The 19,800-nt window shown below is 46.4% G+C and overlaps 1 protein-coding gene across 2 annotated transcripts in view; it reads right to left on the bottom strand.

Annotated features, from left to right (window-relative positions):
* MYRIP (myosin VIIA and Rab interacting protein) overlaps window positions 1-19,800 on the bottom strand; it is a 217,635-nt gene that overhangs the window by 31,806 nt on the left and 166,029 nt on the right. For both annotated transcript variants that reach the window (XM_068982132.1, XM_068982134.1), the window contains one exon: window positions 7,286-7,525. In XM_068982132.1, the coding sequence (XP_068838233.1) occupies window positions 7,286-7,525 (240 nt within the window). The remainder of the gene's footprint in view (window positions 1-7,285; window positions 7,526-19,800) is intronic.

The raw sequence follows: 19,800 nt of genomic DNA, 5'->3' as shown, positions 1-19,800 counted from the left end.
TTTTTTTTCCTATTATGGATGGATTGTTGTTTAGTTGCTAAGTCATGTCCAATTCTTTTGTGACCCCACAGGCTGTAGCCCCCCAGGCTCCTCTGTCCAGGAGAATTTCCAAGCAAGAATACTGGAGTGGGTTGCCATTTCCTTCTCCAGGGGATCTTCCTAACCCAGGGATTAAACCTATGTCTCCTGCATTGGCAGGCGGATTCTTTACCACTGAGCCACCAGGGAATTTCTGTTTTATCTCCCCACCCCTCCAATCTAGTTTGAGATTCATATCTGTAAATCTTAGTTAGGAAATGGGGAGTTCTCATGGAAACCCCAGAACCCCTTGAGCTGTACTGTGTATTGTGCTGAATGATCTGGATTCGTGAATAGACCTGCTCCTACTAGACCTTTTCTTCGAATAAGATGAATTTTTGTTTTGCATTCATTTGCATCAAATTGGCTATATTCTATTTTTTTAAATTGAAGTTGATTTACAATGTTGTGTGAGTTTCAGGTATACAGCACAGCGCTTCAGGTAAACATATCTATCCTTTCTCGGGTTCTTTTTCATTATAGGTTATTATTACAAGATATTGCATATAGTTCCTTGTGCTATACCGTAGGTCTGAATTGTTTGTCTATTTTATATTTAGAGCACAGAGTTGCTGTTTTCTTTTACAGGTTCTTTGTAACTCCTCCAGTAAATGATTTTGATCTCTGATTTTACCCTGGGGATCCTTTATATTTCTCCACACAGTTTTCTCCCATTCTACGCAATAGCTATTTCAAACCCTCTCCACAGTCCCGACAATCCAATTTCACCATCACTTTCAGAAGGCAAACTTGCCTTCTAGTTCCGGGAGCTAGAGATGTAACCAAGCAGGACCCTATGGGGAATTCCCAGGACAGACTCTCCCATGTCCTCTGCCTGCCTCTCGTTTATAGAAAGACTTTACCTTCCTAAGCCAAACCTGAGTTCTAAAGAGTAAATTTAATACATTTAGAAGTGAGAAAATGCAGAAACAAAGGAAAACAGTCAAGCAAGACAAAATAATAGTTTAGCCATTAAACAAAGTCAAAGACCTTTAGTTCCTCTCAAGGGCTATAGATAATTTTCTGAGCCATGTCCTTTGAGCTGTTTTGCAGACACTGAAACCCCCATCAGGTGGCCCATGTTTACTGCATGCTGACCACCATCATGAAGGCCCCAGACAGGATGGAGTCAGAGGGTTGATGATGTTGATTCCCAATTACCTCACCAACAACCAATCAGAAGAACGTATATGAGCCGATCATGCACCCTGCAACCCTCTCCCTCACCTTGTCTTTAAAAACCTTTCCCTGAAAGCCAGCGGGAGTTCCCGCCTTTTGAGCATTAGCCATCCCCACTCTTGCTTAGAGCTCTGCAATAAACACTAACTTTCTTTCACAACCCGGTGTCAGTGGGTTGGCTTTACTATGCATGTTGCTTCAATAAGTGGGGCAAGGGGTTCGGGGAGGCTTAGAACATAAAACAAATTTTGTTCATCTTCCTAAACATCAAATTTATCCACTTACTTATATCTGGACCATTCTGACTTTGCTGTTCCAGTGCTGACACCCCGCCTGTGTTCTGGACCTCATCCCCTCCATTTTTCCAAAACTCCCTATTGTTGGACACTTAGGTTGCTCCAGAGTTTTCCTAATATAAAAGTATAACACTCAATGAACTGCATTGTGATATACCCTTGGCTGCTTGTCTAGTTATTCCTTAGGATAAATGATCGAGAGTCTATTTGCTGGATCAAAGGGTACGCACACTTTGATTGCTTTGAGTCATCAAGTCAGCCGTGCTAATATGCGCTACTTTGTGTGCATTAGACTGCCAGGTCCTCTGAACTCTTACCAACATAACTTATCGTCCTTTTTAATCACTAATTTGTTAGGCAAGTGGCATTTCATTATTTCAATTTGCATTTCTATTGCTTGTCTGAACAAATGCTAAACTTTGCCCTGTTCGTGGCTGTCTTCCCATTGCCTCAGTGTGCTTCTGCTGAATGGAAAACATGAACGCATGTACAGAACATATGCCAAGTTCTGGGCTGGGTGTTGCATTGAATACAGTTGAGATATAATGAAAATTGAATACTTTTTCATATGCTTATTGGTCATTTACCTTATTCTTTTTTGTTTTTGGTCAATTGTCTGCTTATGTAGACTGCCCTTTTATCTACTAGCATTATGAGAATATTAATTCTCAAGGGCTTAGCTCATCTTTTGCCTAGAGAGGAAGATGTTCTGCTGAAGTCCTCATGATCCAGGAGAGAACCCAGAACTCTCTTCCCAACCTCAAAGTCCCCTACCCCAAACACGGAGGACAAGAGTGTGGGGATGAAGGAGGCCAGTGACAACCCGGTGAGATGAAACTTCATCTGTTCAAGCACTGTGGCTAAAAGCTGTAGCTCTAAGTGGTAAAGCTTCTATTTTTCCCTACAGCCAGTTGTTTAATAGAATCTTAGAAAAGAGGTGTTGATTCCTCAACAGGCATAAGGCCTACTGAGATCAGTGCAGCTTGTAAGATACAAGTTAGGATTGAACCTTACATTCAAATTAGCACCAACTAAAGACGAAGACATGCTTCTCAAATAATGCTACCTCGAGTGAGAGACACTGAACCCTCATGTGGATGGTGAGCCGTTTTACAAGGATGAGACATGTGTGGACAGTTCTTGACTTTATGTCAACACTGTGATAGCAACAAGTGTTTCACAACACGTTAAGCTGCACAGACCTTCAGCTCTGGGCTTTCTTAGACAACAGTCAATCTGTCTGCTTGACCACTGACCACGACTGTGTTTCTATGTGACTTGATATAATCAAGGAGGAGTGGCTGTGAGAAGATGTACAGATTTATCTCTTATTTGCAGAGAAAGGCACTTATTACTTTTTGCTCAGTACTTTGATGAGAACTATTTCATGAAACTGTGGATAGGGGAGATACCTGCTGGTCTGTGACTCCCTTGTGAAAATAAAACACAATGATTCAGTTACCTGTGATAATTAATAAACAAAGACATTTAAATAATGCCTTTAAGACATTGCATGTATGGATTTGACTATAATGCAAGAAGCTACTAATCTGGGTCTTCAACACTCATTTTCCAAAAGTTTGACACACAGGACATCTTCTGTCATATAAATAGTGTCATAAATGATGCTCATTTCAGGAAACAAAAATGTATTTAATTCATGACATGTCTAGAGCCATGACTCTTTGGAGCCAGAAGGGACCTTGGGGGTCTCTGCTGTAAGCCTGGGAGATAAGGGGTTTGTGGGAGATCCAGCCCCGGCAGGTAGCCTCCAAACTCCGGCCAGGAGTTCCTGGTCCTTCTTTGCATCCTGCCCTCAGGAACGCAGCACCTACATATCTAGAGGCAGATGGCTCTAGGAAGCACTTTAGCCAGCCCTTTCTCCCATAACCACGGTTACCTGCCTAGTGGTGGAGGAGAGTGAATGCTCATTCCTGGGCTTGAAGGAGCCCAAGGTATGGAAGGTTGACCACTGAGGTTCAATGGAACCAAGATGGCTTCAGTTAAAAATATAACCCCCTAGGAGTCCAGGTTTCTGGACTAGCCCCAAGCTTTACAAGCTGGTTCTTCAGGTAGTTAAAACTCAGATGGCAGTGATCATCCTTAACTCATCCTCAGGCGTGGAACACCCAGCCATACTGAATCATTTGTAGGGACCAGTTCTGTCTATAGCCAAGGGCTGACTCCCGTCCAGAAAAAACCTATCTCTAAGATGGTTCCTCTGCTGCTGGACAAGACTGTGAAGCCCTAATTGCTACATGGGTTGTCATACTAAGGACACTGACCTGCCGCTGATGTCCCTGTGTTGATGGGAATACGCACATTATTCTGCTGTGGACCCCATATTGCAGAATCCGCGGTAGAGGCAGGAGGGACGTGAAGTCTGGATGAGGCTCTGTCTGTGTGAGGGATCCTCTGGGTCAGGCAGAGGCTGCTAGCCATCAGCTAGGCTTTTAGATTTCCCCACCGCTCAGTCACACACCCTGCAAGGAGTGTTTGTGACCTGGGGGCTCCATGTGTTCTCTGGTTTGGTTACTGTCTCAGTCTGGTTTCCCCAGAAGCAGACCCCAAGACATGGCTTCGAGTGCTTGGAGTTTATTTGAGAAGGGGACCCAGGAGCCAGTGGAGGAGTGGAGAAGAGAGGGAGGGAAGGGAAGACAGCCCGCTTGAGCTGGTCCTCACTGCGGGTGCCCAGAGCAAGATCTACTGGGGAAGTCAGGCATCAGTGGGCAGCATACATCCCAGGGTCATTGCCCCAGCAGAGGCGAAGGAGCTGGAGGATTTATACTCTATCAGTCACTGGATAGGGCTCTTTTCGGGGAGGGGAGCATGGCCTAGACTGTGCTTCTAGACCAGTGTCTAGAGTCTAGACGCTCCCAGCCTGCCTTCTGCACAGGAGGGGGCGCTCCTGCTGTGTCAGGGACCCCCACGCAGGTGGACCGTGGGCCAATGTGCAGCAGCACGGGAAAGAGACGAGGCGAGCACTAAGAGCTTCTGGAACAGTTTCTCTAGCCCAGATCCACTCCCCAACCAAGCTGTGTGTGCGTCTGCATGTGTGCACTGCACAGACTAGCTGTGGTCGTATTACAAGGGAAGCCGTATTTACTCTGATCCTGAAGGTGGGAGCCTGGGAGGTTCTGTTGCAGTATTTCCCCATCCCATTCTTCAGAGCAAGACAAAGCACCGCATGAGGTTAGAGACCTCTGGCTTGACACAGCACGCACGGATGGGAAACAGGCACTAAGCTCTTCCTTCAGTGCTAGCACAGGGGTGTCATTTCACAGCAGTGAAGTTTCTTTTCCTTGAGGTTGTTAAAGGGGCTCTGAGGTTATTCCTGTTTGCTGGGCTCTGGCTTTGTGTTACCCCTATGCTGTAAAATTCAGTTGTCTCAACTCTATAAAGGGGCATGGTTATACCCATTGTACAGATGAGGCCAATGTGCGTTTGTCCAATCAACCATGAAGACCCAGACAGGGTCCTAGGGATAGATATAAAAACACATGGGCTTGTTGACATGCTGGGAGCAAGTTCAAGGGCCACAAGGCAGCTCCAGCCGCTGAGTGGAGAAAGGACTGGAGGGGCCACAGAGGGCAGCTAGGAGGCAGGTCTAGTGAGAAGACAAGAAAAGGCCTAGACGTAGAACCAAAGTCCAGGGTTTGAAAGCTGCATGGTTGCGTTTCACATGCTGTCTAACCCTGAAGCCTCTCTCTGATTCTAAACAACCTTCCATAGATGAACCTCTATTTCTGTTTTCCTTTAATCAGAGTAACCCATTCTTGATGGAGAAAGATATATTAATTTTCTCTTTTGGTTTGCTATCTGTGTTTTTATATACACTGATTCGTGGTTGGTGGTGGGAAAGACTTTAACTTTGGGAAACTGGCACATTTGGGAGTTTGGATAAAAGCGACGCCCCTAATTTCCTACTCAGCGAGGGCACAGGGCAAGGTGGAGGCAGGAAAGGTCAAAGTGCCCAGGACTTTCCTCCGTTTCCTATTCACATTCCGCCCAGAAGAGCCCAGTACAGGTGGGTGGCTGTGCCTCCAGAAGGTGAGGCTCGCAGTGGAATGGGGGTTGAATGTTCCGTACTCATCCCAGCCCAGCACTGCACTGGTACAGGGGGAGTTGGGACCACGAGGCAGCAAAGTCAGTAGGATGTGGAGTCATCGTAAGAAATAACACACTATGCTTCAGTTGCCATCTGGCTCTCAGCCCTAGCAGACAAAATGTGACTGTAATGGGGCATCGGTTCAAGCCACAGAGCGGATCAAAGCTCATAACCGTAGAGGAGGCAAGGGATTGGAGCCCACATCCCAGGGAAGGGCTGCTTGTGAAGGCCAGAATCTGCTCTCCAACCACAGACAGGCCAGGGGAAAGAGGGATACGCCATCCCCAGGCACAGGAATTGGCTGGTTTATGAGGGAGGGTTCAGTGGTTATGGAGGATGGGCTGGGCATGAGTGAAAGGCAGAGTGTGAGGTGTTGGAAGGTTTAGGGGCTCAGCCACGAAGGACGGTGCAGACTGCTCTGTGGTGGTCCCTCCTGGGCTGGCCAGCCCCCTGCTTAGCACCCCAGCTTGGCTGCTGAGCAGATGAAGGGGGCTCATGGACTATATATACGGGTTACCAGCAGTCATTAGCTTAGAGAGCCTACTCTCAGAACAGGGTAAAAATGGATCCTAAGTACAAAGAATTCGAGATATTACCAGACAAGATCTAATCTGAGTTTCAGAAGCAGCAGCTTATGAAGGAAGGAGCCTGTGACTTGAGGCTCCAAAACTCACTAGCTGTGGGCCTCGAGTGAGGACCTTCACTAGTCTCAATTTCTCCCTCTGCAGCACCGGGCTGTGTCTGCCACAAAGGTTTTACATTAAATGAACTAACACACGCAAAGCACCAAACACGTAGGAGACGCTGAACAAATGCTGGCTTCTCCCCTGCCACCGGAGGCAGCAGGGGTCAAGTCTAGGGTGGGCGACGTAGGGAGGAGCTGTGGGGGGAACCCAGGCATGTCATGGAGGATGGTGGGAGAGAGGCTGGGATCCCCTTCTGCCAGAGGTAGGGTCTATTTTCTGTGGTTTTCACACCATGTCCCTTGAAACTCAGTGGCCTACTTGGGCTTGGAAGGAAGAGAAGACGGTGGGACTGAAGATCAAGTGACTGGGGTTTTGGGGACCCCTCGGAGCAGCAGTGTTTGTATCTGATTAGAACCCTGGGATTCCATATAAGGTTTGTTTGGGAAAAGTTCTAAGTAAGTCAAGCCCAAATCTGAAAACTGCAGAGATAGTGACCTAGAAGGCAACTTTCAGTGCAAAGACTTTATACTATGACATGAAGCTTTAGCACTGGTAAAAGAGGGCTGGCTAGATGCCCTCCTTCCACAGGAAACATTCCTTGGGGGGAGGGCGGTGCGAAATAACACGGCTCTTACCAGTAAGAGAGACTGTGGGTGCTACATTACAGACTCGAAAGACAGCAAGGGCTGTCTTGATGAAAGATGGGATATGAGAGGTCTTGGGAGATATCCAAGGACACGCGGGGCTGTTTTCCTGATTGAATAACTCTGCATTAATCAAGTCAAGTTTTCCTGGGCTCTCCCAAGTGCACAGGGATGGGCATTTTAGAGAGTGCTCTTTGGGTTCTCAGCACATCTCAGCACAAATACAGAGCCTCACCCCAGCGGCAAGAGACCAGGCAGAGACTGGGCCGTGTGCTGTGACTGTGCAGCCCTTACCTTCTTCAGCTCTTCCTGGACACTCTGGCTGTTGTCTTCAGAGGACAGACTTTCCTTCTGGTTCTCAGACTCGGTCTTGGGCTCGGATTCCTGATCCTCCCCAGAAGAAGTTTCCTTCTCACTCATTTTCCTTGCTAGCTCGTACAGCCTGTTCCTCCGTTTCTCTTCTGTGGTGTCTGTGTCGGCCCGGGGATGCCGAGCCTCACTGCTGATGGCAATCTCTGGTAAATCACCCGGCACCTGAAGGAAAGCCAGAATCACGAGCTGAAGACCCTTTTTCTATAGCCATGTTGTTCCCGATAATCTCCGGGTAAAGGTCAGTCCTTTACATCAGGCCTCCCTGATGGCTCAGCGGATAAAGAATCTGCCTGCAAGGCGGGAGACATAGGAAACGTGGGTTCAGTCCCTGAGTTGGGAAGATCCCCAGAAGAAAGAAATGACAACCCACTCCAGTATTCTTGCCTGGGAAATCCCATGAACAGAGGAGCTGTGTGGGCTCCAGTCCATGGGGTTGCAAGAGTCAGACATGATTTAGCGACTAAACCACCAAAGGTCAATGAAAATGAGGGTAAACTAAACCAGGAAAATGAAGCTCTTGCTTGACCTGCGTTCCCTGTGGATGAGCTCTTACTTTTTATTCTTACTTTCTCAAACATATGCATCTTAACACTTTGTTAAAACTTTAGGCAGAACCAATGCAATACTGTAAAGCAATTATCCTTCAATTAAAAAAAAAAAACAAACTCTAGGCAGGTGAGCATCTGTAGTCAGAAAAGTGAATTCAGTGTTTTTCATTTGCAGAATACTTATCCAGTGGCTACTAGGGGCAACACTGTGCTGGTACTGAGGATGCAAGTCTGAGAAAACCTCCACCAGCTCCCAGTGGAGGAGACACTAAAACCCTGCTAAGTGCAGAGAAGCTGGGAGTTAGGGAAAGCTGGCTCGTGGAAGTGGTGTTTGAGTTGAGATTCAAAGTGCAGCAGTTACCCAGCTAAAAGGGAGAGAGGAAAGAACCGTATTCAGGACAGATCACAAAGATTTTGAGATGGTGTGAAGTTCTTGTGCACACGTAAGGAATACTATGCCACCTTCCCTTGATAGTCACACAATTACATCTCTGGCTCCTACCATCTGCTAGAGCTCCCTCCGTGAGCAGAGCCCTGACCGGACCTGGGAAACTCCAGGAAGACATGGAAATCGTTAAGTCTCACTCCATTCTTCACCTCATGTTGGACAGACGTGTATGGAATTTTAACAAGATAACCCCCAGCGTACCATCAGGGTCCACTGCACACAATATTAGCTTTTGAATTTCCTCTTTGAGTTGTTTTATCTGTTTAAAAGCCTTGGTGTTTCATGACTTTTATTCTTTATTGAAGAACTCCCCAAGAACAAAGAGAAAATGTACTAACTCTGTAAACAAAACTCCTTCCATCTTGCAATTATTATCTGGGTTCATTGGACCCTTTTATAAATCTAAGACACATGATGAGATTTTCATGATCTCATTTTCCTTATCTTTGGAAATATTTTGCTGTTTTATCATCCCGGGAATTATCTTTCATCATTACTCATCAATTTTGCTTAAAAAGAGACTAGAATAACAAAAGAGAAAAATGGAATTACTTAGAAGGATGATTCAACATGGAAATAAATCATCACCATTTTGAGTCTGCTTTTAGCTCACTGTATACAGTTGGGAATTCACAATTTTTCATAATGGCAAAGGAAAAAAAACTGAGAGAACAACATTTCACAATTATTAGATGACTCAGAAGATGAAGTTGGAGAGCAGCTCCACAGGCTCTAACGATGATGGAAGAAATTGGTTGTCTAAGTGAAATCTCAGACTAAGAGTCTTCAGATGACAGTGTCCTAAGTGAATTTTCTCAAACCCAAGAATCAATAAGTAAATAAAGAATCGATGAGTAAACAAAGAATCAGTGCGTAAACAATGTATCTATCAGGATAAGAGAAAAGATGGTATTTTCATTCAGTTCATCATTTGACAGGAATGGCTTCATCACACAACATTTCGCAATAAGAATCTAGACCATCCTGTTCTGCTAAAAAGGTGTGGCAGATTCTTTATGAAGTTCATGTATCAAATTTGCTTGATTTAGTTTATAATTGGACAAATGCTTAAGGGAGCTGTTTATATAAAGGCAATTAAAAGGAGACAGTTGAAGTGAAGTGAAGTCACTCAGTTGTGTCCGACTCTTAGCGACCTCATGGACTGTAGCCTACCAGGCTCCTCCCTCCATGGGATTCTCCAGGCAAGAGTACTGGAGTAGGTTGCCATTTCCTTCTCCAGGGGATCTTCCCGACCCAGGGATCAAACCCTGGTCTCCTGCATTCCAGGCAGACACTTTAACCTCTGAGCTGCCAGGGAAGTCCAGACAGATGATAGAAGTGGAAAAAAAAAAAAAATCACCGGACTGATAAACAGTGTCCCTTTGATGATGATTTTTTTTTTTCTGGCCCTGAATAAGAATCAATGGTGAGGACCTCATGAGAGGTGGCTGATGCCCCCAGGATGCTTGAGAAGGAGGAATCCTATGGTCTTAGGACTTGGGGGGAGCTCCACGGGAAGAATGGTCTCTGAGCAGGTTCTTGAGAGATGAGGAGCATTTTAATATGTTGACATGGGATAGGCATTGCTGGTGAGGAAGCAGCAGGACGGTTAAGACCCAAGGTGCATGAAGCTGCTCGGCACAGTTAGAGGACTAAGGCTCAGAGGTGGAGAGCATGGGGAGCTTTGGGGTGTGGAGAAAACAGGCCTGGGTCAGACTGCAGAGGAGTAAGCGTCTGCCAGGTAGAGGCAGTGGTAGAGAACCCACCTGCCAATGCAGGAGACGTAAGAGATGCGGGTTTGGTCCCCGGGTCGGGAAGATCCCCTGGAGGAAGGCATGGCAACCCACTCCAGTATTCTTGCCTGGAGAATCCCATGGACAGAGGAGCCTGGCAGGCTACACTCCATGGGCTCACAGAGTCGGACACAAATGAAGCGACCTAGCACAGCACAGCAGGCGTCTAAGGAGTGAGCTTTACCTGTCAAGTATCTCCGGGCTCTTGGGTCTCCCCAGGCTGCTGGGTGGCACCAAGGGTACTCAGAAGCTGGCTCATGGAAGATCTTGGGTGTTCCTGGAAGGTGAGCACCCAGGAGCTCCCTAGGGTAGAAATGAGGTAGCTGACCAGGAGCTGCATGACAGGGTTGGAAGTGGATGAAAGTGAGAGGCGAGGTGGGGCCTGAGGGAGAGATCCAGGGTTCTAACTGAGCACACAAGGGGCGGAGCCTTAGACACTGGCGGGATGCCCAGGCTGGGGGGGGCAGTGCAGGGGCTGACTTGATGAACAGGGGCCCCATCACTGAGAGATCTGCAGGGACCAGGAACACTGCTCGGCTCTCAGAGGACACCAGAAGGCCCCTCACAACCCAAGATGGTGAAGGTGGAGAAAGTGGAGGGGTTGGATGACTGGTTATTTACTTTAAAAATACAGCTTTAAACAGAAAGTTGTAAGCAGCTAAGCGTCTGTTGGATTGGCTGGTTTTACATTCCTGGCTCTTCAGATTGGGGAGACTGATGAGGAAATTTAAGGGAAAAAGTTGCCTTTTCTTTGCACACTTATATTTAGTGTGTGGAGTGCGTGTGTACATGCTCAGTCATGTCTGACTCTTTGTGACCTCATGCTCTGTAGCCCACCAGGAGCATGGGATTCTCCGGGCAAGAACATTGGAGTGGGTTGCCATTTCTTTCTCCAGTGCATGAAAGTGAAAAGTGAAAGTGAAGTCGCTCAGTCGTGTCCGACTCTTCGCGACCCCATGGACTGCAACCCATCAGGCTCCTCCGTCCATGGGATTTCCAGGCAAGAGTACTGGAGTGGGGTGCCATTGCCTTCTCCGCCTAATGTGGAGATTCTGGCTAAGTAAGGATGATGTTATTGTTGTTCAGTTGCTAAGTTGTGTCTGACTCTTTTCGACCTCATGGACTGTAGCCAGGTTCCTTTGTCCTCCACTATCTCCCGGAGTTGGCTCAAATTTATGTCCATTGAGTTGGTGATGTTATCTAATCCTCTGCCACCCCCTTTTCCTTTTGCCATCAGTTTTCCCCTGTATCAGGGTCTTTTCCAGTGAGTTGGCTCTTCATATTAAATGGCCAAAGTACCAGAGCTTCAGCTTCAGCATCAGTCCTTCCAATAAATATTTGGGGTTGATTTCCTTTAATATTTGATCACTGGTTTGATCTCCTTGCAGTCCAAGGGAGTCTCGAGAGTCTTGTTCAGCACCACAATTCAAAAGCATCAATTCTTCAGCGCTCAGCCCTCTTTTTGGTCCAACTCTCACCTTCATACATGACTAATGGGAAAACCATAGCTTGACTGTATGGAACTTTGTTGGCAAAGTGATGTCTCAGCTTTTTAATATGCTGTCTAGGTTGGTCATAGCTTTTCTTCCAAGGAGCAAGCGTCTTTTAATTTTGTGGCTACAGTCACTGTCCCCAGTGATTTTGGAGCCCAAGAAAATAAAATCTGTCATTGCTTCCATATTTTCCCCTTCTATTTGCCGTGAAGTGATGGGACCAGATGCCATGATCTTAGTGTTTTGAATGTTGCGTTTCAAGCCATGTTTTCACTCTCCTCTTTCACCCTCATCAAGAGGCTCTTTAGTTCCCTTTCACTTTCTGCCATTAGATGGTATCATCTTCATATCTGAGATTCTTGATATTTCTCCTGGAAATCTTGATTCCAGCTTGTGATTCATCCAGCCTGGCATTTCTCATAATGTTCTCTGCATACAAGTTAAATAAGCAGGGTGACAATATACAGCCTTGTTGTACTCCTTTCCCAAGTTTGAATGAGTCAGTTGTTCTATTTCTGGTTCTAACTCTTGGTTCTTGACCTGCATACAGGCTTCTCAGGAGACAGGTAAGGTGGGCTGGTACTCTCATCTCTTTAAGAATTCTCCACAGCTTGTTGTGATCCACACAGTCAAAGTGTAGTCAATGAAGCAGAAGTAGATGTTTCTCTGGAACTCTCTTGCTTTTTCTATTATCCAATGAATGTTTGCAATTTGATCTCTGTCTCTTCCAAACCCAGCTTGTTCATCTGGAAGTTCTCGGTTCCTGTACTAAGCCTAGCTTGAAAGATTTTGAGCATTACCTTGCTAGCATGTGAAATGAGTACAATTGTATGGTAAAATTTAAAATACCTGATGACAGAATACTCATTAAGATAAACTAGCATGTCTTCTTTTCCAAGAGGTTCTCTGTGGTCTGCAAATTCTTTATACTAATCTTTAAATTTTTGTTTTTGTTTCATTGATACCCTAAAAAAAGCACATTGTGGGTTACCGGGGTAACCACCTTGCCACCGAGTGCTGCCAGGGGATTGCCATTCCTTTGTTGGATTTATGCTTCTGGTGGCACTAACAGGTCTCTTACATTGACAGTATTTAAGTTTTAATGCAGCCATCCTCAAACCAGATACCCTCTGACAATTCTTGGGTAATACATGAATTCCCAAGATCGAGAAACACAGAGGTGGACATAAATGGAGGCGATGGGGACGTGAGGGGTAGAGGAAGGAACTGGAGGGTTCCTGTGGCTGAGCACGGCCGTGTGGCGTGGGTGAACACTGCTCCAGGTGCTGCACACACAGAAGCTCATTCCAGAGGCCCAGTCGTTCCCTCTGTATCCCTGAGGATGCTAACATGAGTAGCCTGTCCAAGGTCACGTGGCTAGAGCGTGGCTGAGCTGAAGATGGCCTGACCCTAAAGGCCAAGCTCTTTGCATTCTTCCAGGATAAAGCTAGAAGCTCCACACTAACCCACACTCCTTGGAGGGAGACCGGATCGCAGAGCCACAGAGCAGGGGAAGAACCCGAGATGCAAAGGATTTAACCTCTTGTTTCATAAGGGGAAATTATAAAGGGGTGAGGAGATCCTTTTTCTAGCGGCACTCTGGCGATGGGTACTCTCAGATTTTCTCAGTCCCCTTTCCTTCAATCAGCCTAGTGGTCTGTCTTTATAGACCTTGGAATCCTGCCTGCCTTAGTTCAAAGCAGTTTTTCTCCACCTCAGCCTCATCACCATCATCATCCAGATTCTCCGCACGTTTTAAGGGAGGAAAGTCGATGTCTTCCAGGCTGGGCAACCCCAGTCCTAGCATCACTTTCCCAGAGCTTGCCTTTCAACTGTCAGTCACTCGAGGTGGGGCGGTGGGAGCCTCTGGGTCTCCTCCCTCTTCTTCAAAGGAGCCCCGCTAAAGGATTACTCTCAGATGTCACACGTCAGCCTTCACTGAAGATACCCGGGTGTCCTGGTGGCCCTAGGCAGCCCCTGACCTAAAAGTCAGAATTTCGGCAGCTTGTTTTAGATATTATTTCAGTCAACTACAGAGGAAAGCCCCAACAAGCTAACTAACCCTAGAGACTCTTTACACAGCAAATGGCCGTGGTTCTACGTGCAAATTCCTTGGCATACACAGTGATCCCGAGTTCAAGAACAGCAGAAAGAGCCTGGGGCTGGCCGACTCCACCTATGTCCCGTTTCTTCTGCGGGCCTGGGAAAGCTCTGTCTCTGGTGCCTTAAGGTGGAGGTTTATCCTCTCCCAATGTATTGATGTTAACCCCAAAGTAGATTTATTCACATGCTGTACTCTGGTGAATAAGGCATTTTAAAAAATAACTGGTGTGATAAGGACAGTCATACCTACAAAAATATATGTCAAATCCTTGGTCAGCTTAAGAGGGTGGAAATGGGAAGGTGGAACCTGGAATTTTATTAGACTTAATACTGAAATACATCTGCCTGCCTCGAGGAGCACTCCTCCCCATGCGAGGGTCTGAGTTGGGCCAGTGGAGCCGCACAGGGCAGCCCGGGCCTTGGGGACCAGTCTGGTGAAGGGGTTATGTGAGCTCAGCATCTGGATGTCAGCTGGAAGGCTCAATTTTAACTTTTATAGTTACAGGTCGGTTGTCCTGGTGTGATTCCCAAGCTGAGTCCTTCTTATTATAAAATTGACTTAAAAATAAACAAGAAAAATGAAAGTATTAGTCATCCAGTTGTGTCTGTCTCTGTGACCCCATGGACTGTAGCCCATCAGGCTCCTCTGTCCATGGGATTCTCCAGGCAAGAATACTGGAGTGAGTCATCATTTCCTCCTCCAGGAGAGTTTTCAGATGCAGGGATTGAACCTGGGTCTCCTGCATTACAGGTGGATTCTTTACCGTCTGAGGCACCAGGAAACCTCAATGAAAATCTGGGACCCGGATCCCTCTTCCAGTGCCCAAATCCCTCTGACGGGTGGGCCGTGCCCCTGGTCTGCTTTCCCTCTGGAATCTCCTGTCTGGCAGAATTAACTACGCCATTTGTTGAAATAGCAGCCATTTGCTCCCTGGAATTACGGCAATCCGTACAGAATACCCAGAAAACCATTAGCCTGGACTTCTCAGGTCAGTGTTTGTATGAGGAATAGGCATGTAAGTCACAGTTATTTTCCTACTGACTACATTGGCCTGTCACTTTGTGGAAACATCTCTTAGGAAGGAAGCAGCATTAACAGTGAACTTCATCTTTTTCTCTCTCTCTCTGACTCAGCATTGGAACTGGGTGTAGATTCAGTCACATAATCCTTGGATTTTGATAGCGATTCAGTACCTGGGTAGTAGTGCCAGCATGAGGGTCAGAATCTTAGAAGGGGCACGAAGAGGCTCCTAAAGAACCATGTGCTGAACTTCAGGCCAGGGGCAGGGATAGTGGGGCTGAGGGCTGTTCCCGATCCCCGTCTTTTCATTGCCAAGGACCTGCTGCCTGCTGTGAGTGGGCTGGGTTCCAGCCCCTGCTGTATTGTTGATGCTTAGTCACTCATCACGTCTGACTCTCTGGGACCCCATAGACTGTAGCCCTCCAGGCTCCTCTGTCCATGGGATGCTCCAGGCAAGAACACTGGAGTGGGTTGCCACGCCCTCCTCCAGGGGATCTTCGCGACCCAGGGATAGAACTTGTGTCTCCTGCATTGGCAGGCAGATTCTTTACCACTGAGCCACCTGGGAAGCAGTCCCCCCTCTAGAGAGAGCTCAACATTTCCCTCATGGGGTGAGAACGCCTTTACTGCCACAAGGAAGTAAAGGCTTTAACTGACAGGTAGCCCCGCTATTTAATATCCACCCAAAGTAGGGCCACAATTTAACTACAGCAAAACAAAAGTCATCATTTTTGGTCCGTCCATCCTAAGTCCCTTCAGTTGTGTCCAACTCTTTGCAACCCCATGGACTGTAGCCCACCAGGCTCCTCTGTCCATGGGATTCTCCAGGCAAGAATACTGCAGTGGGTTGTCATTTCCTTAATATCCAACAGAGTCCTGGTTAAAAATGTAAAGCTTTGAGCACTTGTGTTCATGCACATTTCTCTTCCCCACTGAGGAGAAAACTTAATAATTCATCAGGGCCTGTGACACAAGAATGTTAAAGAAAGACCATTATATACAGTAAATATCTCATTGCTTTCTAGACTTGTTCTCTGCAACCACCTAGTCATGGAGGCACCCAGAAATTCTCACTAACAAGGGGAATCACTTGACAGATCTTTGTCTAAGATTTTTCTTCTGTGCAGGGGGTATTTGATCATACAGCGCTCTGAACTGTTTCCAAGTTACAATCTGTACTTGCGGAGGCTGCTGTGGAGGTGGGAGTGAGAGGCATGAGGAACCGGCAGCCTTGTCTCAGAGCCGCTCTTTAAGTTTTCATGTAAAGGAAGGTTCCATGCTAACAAGCTATGAAAATCAACGGTGAAGAATTGGGGTGGAGAAGTGGGGACTCTCATCCTTTAGTCTGTGTATCGGAGGAAATTCAGATACAGTTTGAATTAGACCGAAGGGCTTGCTTGGGAGTGTTCTCTTAACACACCTCAGAGGTAGGTGGATCTGACGGGTGGCTCATTGCTCACAGGTGTGGGGGGTGCTGTCACTCCACCACCAACATGCGTGGTCCTGCAAGATGTCTCAGAGTGCCTCTCTTTGAATTCAGAGCTGTGTAGCACTCATGAACCAGGGCTCGGGGGAGGCAGCCATTCACTCCTTTACAGATCCCACAGCCCGATCCAGGAGCAGCTCGGATCAGTAGAAGCCAGGTTATTTTGGCCCCTCATAGACCTGAGCTGACTGAGCTGTCCCTAGAGAGATGTACTGGCCCACACTGAGTGACACCGTGAGAAGCAGCCTCCAAAGTGTGTGTTCATTTGAAGCAGTTTATGGGGAGGGTGCTGTATTTATTCTGTGTTCTATCCATAAGGACCCATGGGATAAATTTCTCTGGGATCTCAGCTCCAGGAGCAGCATCTTTTAAGGAATGGATTTATGATTCTAATGTGACTTCCATGACTCAGAAAACTGCTCATAGTTTCCTGCAGATATAAGCTTAATTATCCAATAATGATCTGATGACAACAACGTTAGATCTTACCTCATGCTGTGTGCACGCTGTGCTTAGTTGCTAAGTCGTGTCCGACTCTTTTGCGACCCTTTGGACCATAGCCTGCCAGGCTCCTCTGGGATTTTTCAGGCAAAAACACTGGAGTGGGTTGACATGTTGTGACATTCCAACATGACACTTCCATGTTGGAATCTTCCCAACCCAGGGATCAAATTCGCGTTTCTTGAGTCTCCTGCACTGCAGGCAGACTCTTTACCACTGAGCCACCAGAGAAACACTTCTCACCTCCCATTATCCCCCAAAGTAAAGTACAGATGGACTAAAGAGCTAAATGTAAAATTCAAAACTATAAAGTATTAGAAAAAAAACAGGAAAACATTCTTGAAACCTTGGCAATTTAAAACTTTCTCAAACAAGACGCAAAATTTAAAGGAAGTGAAAATAACTGATAAGTTATTAGTAACAAAATGTTTTGCATGTAAAATATACTTAAAGTCAAGGTGAAAGTGATAGACAAGGGGAGAGTATTTTCAGTGTGTAACCATCAAAGAACAAAGATCTACAGTGCATTAGAAAATAAAACTAATTTCTAAAAATCAAGAAGAAAAAGTCTGACAAAGTAATAGAAGAAACATATAAATGTGTCTTTCACAGAAGAAAAAAAATGCAAATAGCTGTAAATATAGGAAAAAATATTCAATTTCAGTAGTAACTATGTCAACTAAAAAGAAATATATTTTTTTCCTCACATAAAGTTGGCAACAATGTAACAGACTGACAACACCAAGTATTGTTGACAGTATGAGAAAAATGTGCGCCACAGTGTGTGGCTCTGCAGACTGCTGGGAAGTTTGGAGAGTTTAATTTGGGGAGTACTCATTAAAATTAAAGATCCATTTCTCCCTCAAGTCCGCAAGTCTACTCCTGTACTTGTATAAAGAGGTTTGCACACTGGTGCTCTCTGCGGTAGTGTTTAAAACACCAAACACTGAAACAGTCTTGAATGTCCATCATTATAGGAACTATTGATTGTGGATTCCTCCCTGCCTTGGAACACTGTGGAACTGGGGGGTTGGGTGGGATGTTTGGAGCAACACTGGTAAAGCTCTTTTGTCATCAGCATGACTTACAGTTGTCCGTGCCTGGTGCAAGGTGATCAGAGAAGGCAACGGCACCCCACTCCAGTCCTCTGGCCTGGAAAATCCCATGGACGGAGGAGCCTGGTGGGCTGCAGTCCATGGGGTCGCTAAGAGTCAGAGACGACTGAGCGACTTCACTTTCACTTTTCACTTTCATGCATTGGAGAAGGAAATGGCAACCCACTCCAGTGTTCTTGCCTGGAGAATCCCAGGGACGGGGAAACCTGGCAGGCTGCCGTCTATGGGGTCGCACAGGGTCGGACACGACTGAAGCGACTTAGCAGCAGCAGCAGTGCAAGGTGATAACAAAAAGACTGACTTGGATTTGATTTATTATTGTTTTAAAATTCCCATCAGGCAATGCCCCCATATTGCTTGCATCCTGGACAAATTGCTCCCACTCCCACACTCCCCGCTGGGGACCACGGGGATGCAGAGATCTGTGTGCTCTGACCTCTCCATCGCTTACTGTTAGGAAGAAGCGGTGGAAGAATAGAGGGAGTAGGATGCCGATTTTGCTGAAACACAGATACATTTACAGAATAATATTTCTAAATGTGCTATACATATATGATGCACAAATACAACTGTAGCCATTTGGTGGGAGAGAGCAGGGATGCAGGGTTGTGGTCAAGGCAGACTATATCTGTGGTGGTGGTTTAGTCACTAAGTTGTGTCCGACTCTTGGAACCTGATGTACTATAGCCCGCCACACTCCTCTGTCCATGGTATCTTCCAGGCAAGAATACTGGAGTGGGTTGCCATTTCCTTCTCCAGGGGATCCTCCCAACCCAGGGATCGAACTCGGGTCTCCTGCACTGCAGGCAGATTCTTTCCTGACTGAGCTGCCAGGGAAGCCCGCCTATATCTGTATGTTTTAATAACGTCTATGTTATTTATATATTTGCATATATACATATACTTATAAGTATGCGTGCGTGCGTACTAAGTCACTTCAGTCGTGTCTGACTCTGCGACCCCATGGACTGTAGCCCGCCAGTCTCCTCTGTCCGTGGGGATTCTCCAGGCAAGAATACTGGAGTGGGTTGCCACGCCCTCCTCCGGGGACCTCCCCAACTCATGGATCGAACCTGCGTCTCGTGTGTCTCCGGCATCAGCAGGAGGGTTCTTTATCACTATGCCATCTGGGAAGCCCTTATAAGTACACAAATAGTTAAAAAATATACATTTATATACCTTTTCTTTTTTGAGGGGAGAACTGCCTTAGTAAATTAAACAGAAGGGAGGACAGAGGAGGGCCAGGGTTTTGAAGTCCCCAGAAGTTCAATGCCATCGCCACCTAGTGGGGAGGAGAGGACACTGCCAGGCTCCTTTCAGCGGGCCCTCGCCTTCTCCCTGTTGATGCCTCCTAAGACTTATCAGCAGAAGACAATTTACAAGTCACCTTAGAATAAATGGGGAACTTCAGGCACCTAGTGGTGATAGATAGGTGGTGTTTTATACCTGCATTTCAATTATGCAGACAACCTCCAAGAATATCCCTTGAGGCAAGTCACCCAGAGTCCCTGGAAAACTGTCTCGACTTGAGCTAGATGATACTGAATCATAGTTGAACAGAATTTTATAAATTTTTCACTTATGATCATGACAAACTCACATGGCAGATTTGTAATGATCTTATTTTACAGAGGAGAAAGTGAGAGCCTGGACCAAATTTCTAAGTAATGTATTAGGAGATCAGGCAGCACTGATGCTAAATTCTGTGACCTGAAGACCTCTGAGGTCATGACTACCTTAAGGGGGGCCCCGGGATCAGGGACCTGGCTGACACATTCATAGAAGCTGATACATTTACTGTAGCAGATGCTGGTGATGTCCTGGGCTGTATCCCCCTGGACCTACATGAGTTGCCCACAGCTATGGGGGACAATTTCTGACCCATTGATGGTTTTCCACCTCAGATCCAATCTCTGTCTCCATCTGAGG

This window comes from Capricornis sumatraensis, chromosome 10 (genome assembly GCF_032405125.1).
Source record: "Capricornis sumatraensis isolate serow.1 chromosome 10, serow.2, whole genome shotgun sequence".
Lineage (NCBI taxonomy): Eukaryota > Metazoa > Chordata > Mammalia > Artiodactyla > Bovidae > Capricornis > Capricornis sumatraensis.
Note: the sequence above shows the minus strand (reverse complement) of the source record. Positions and strands in the feature narration are given on the sequence as shown.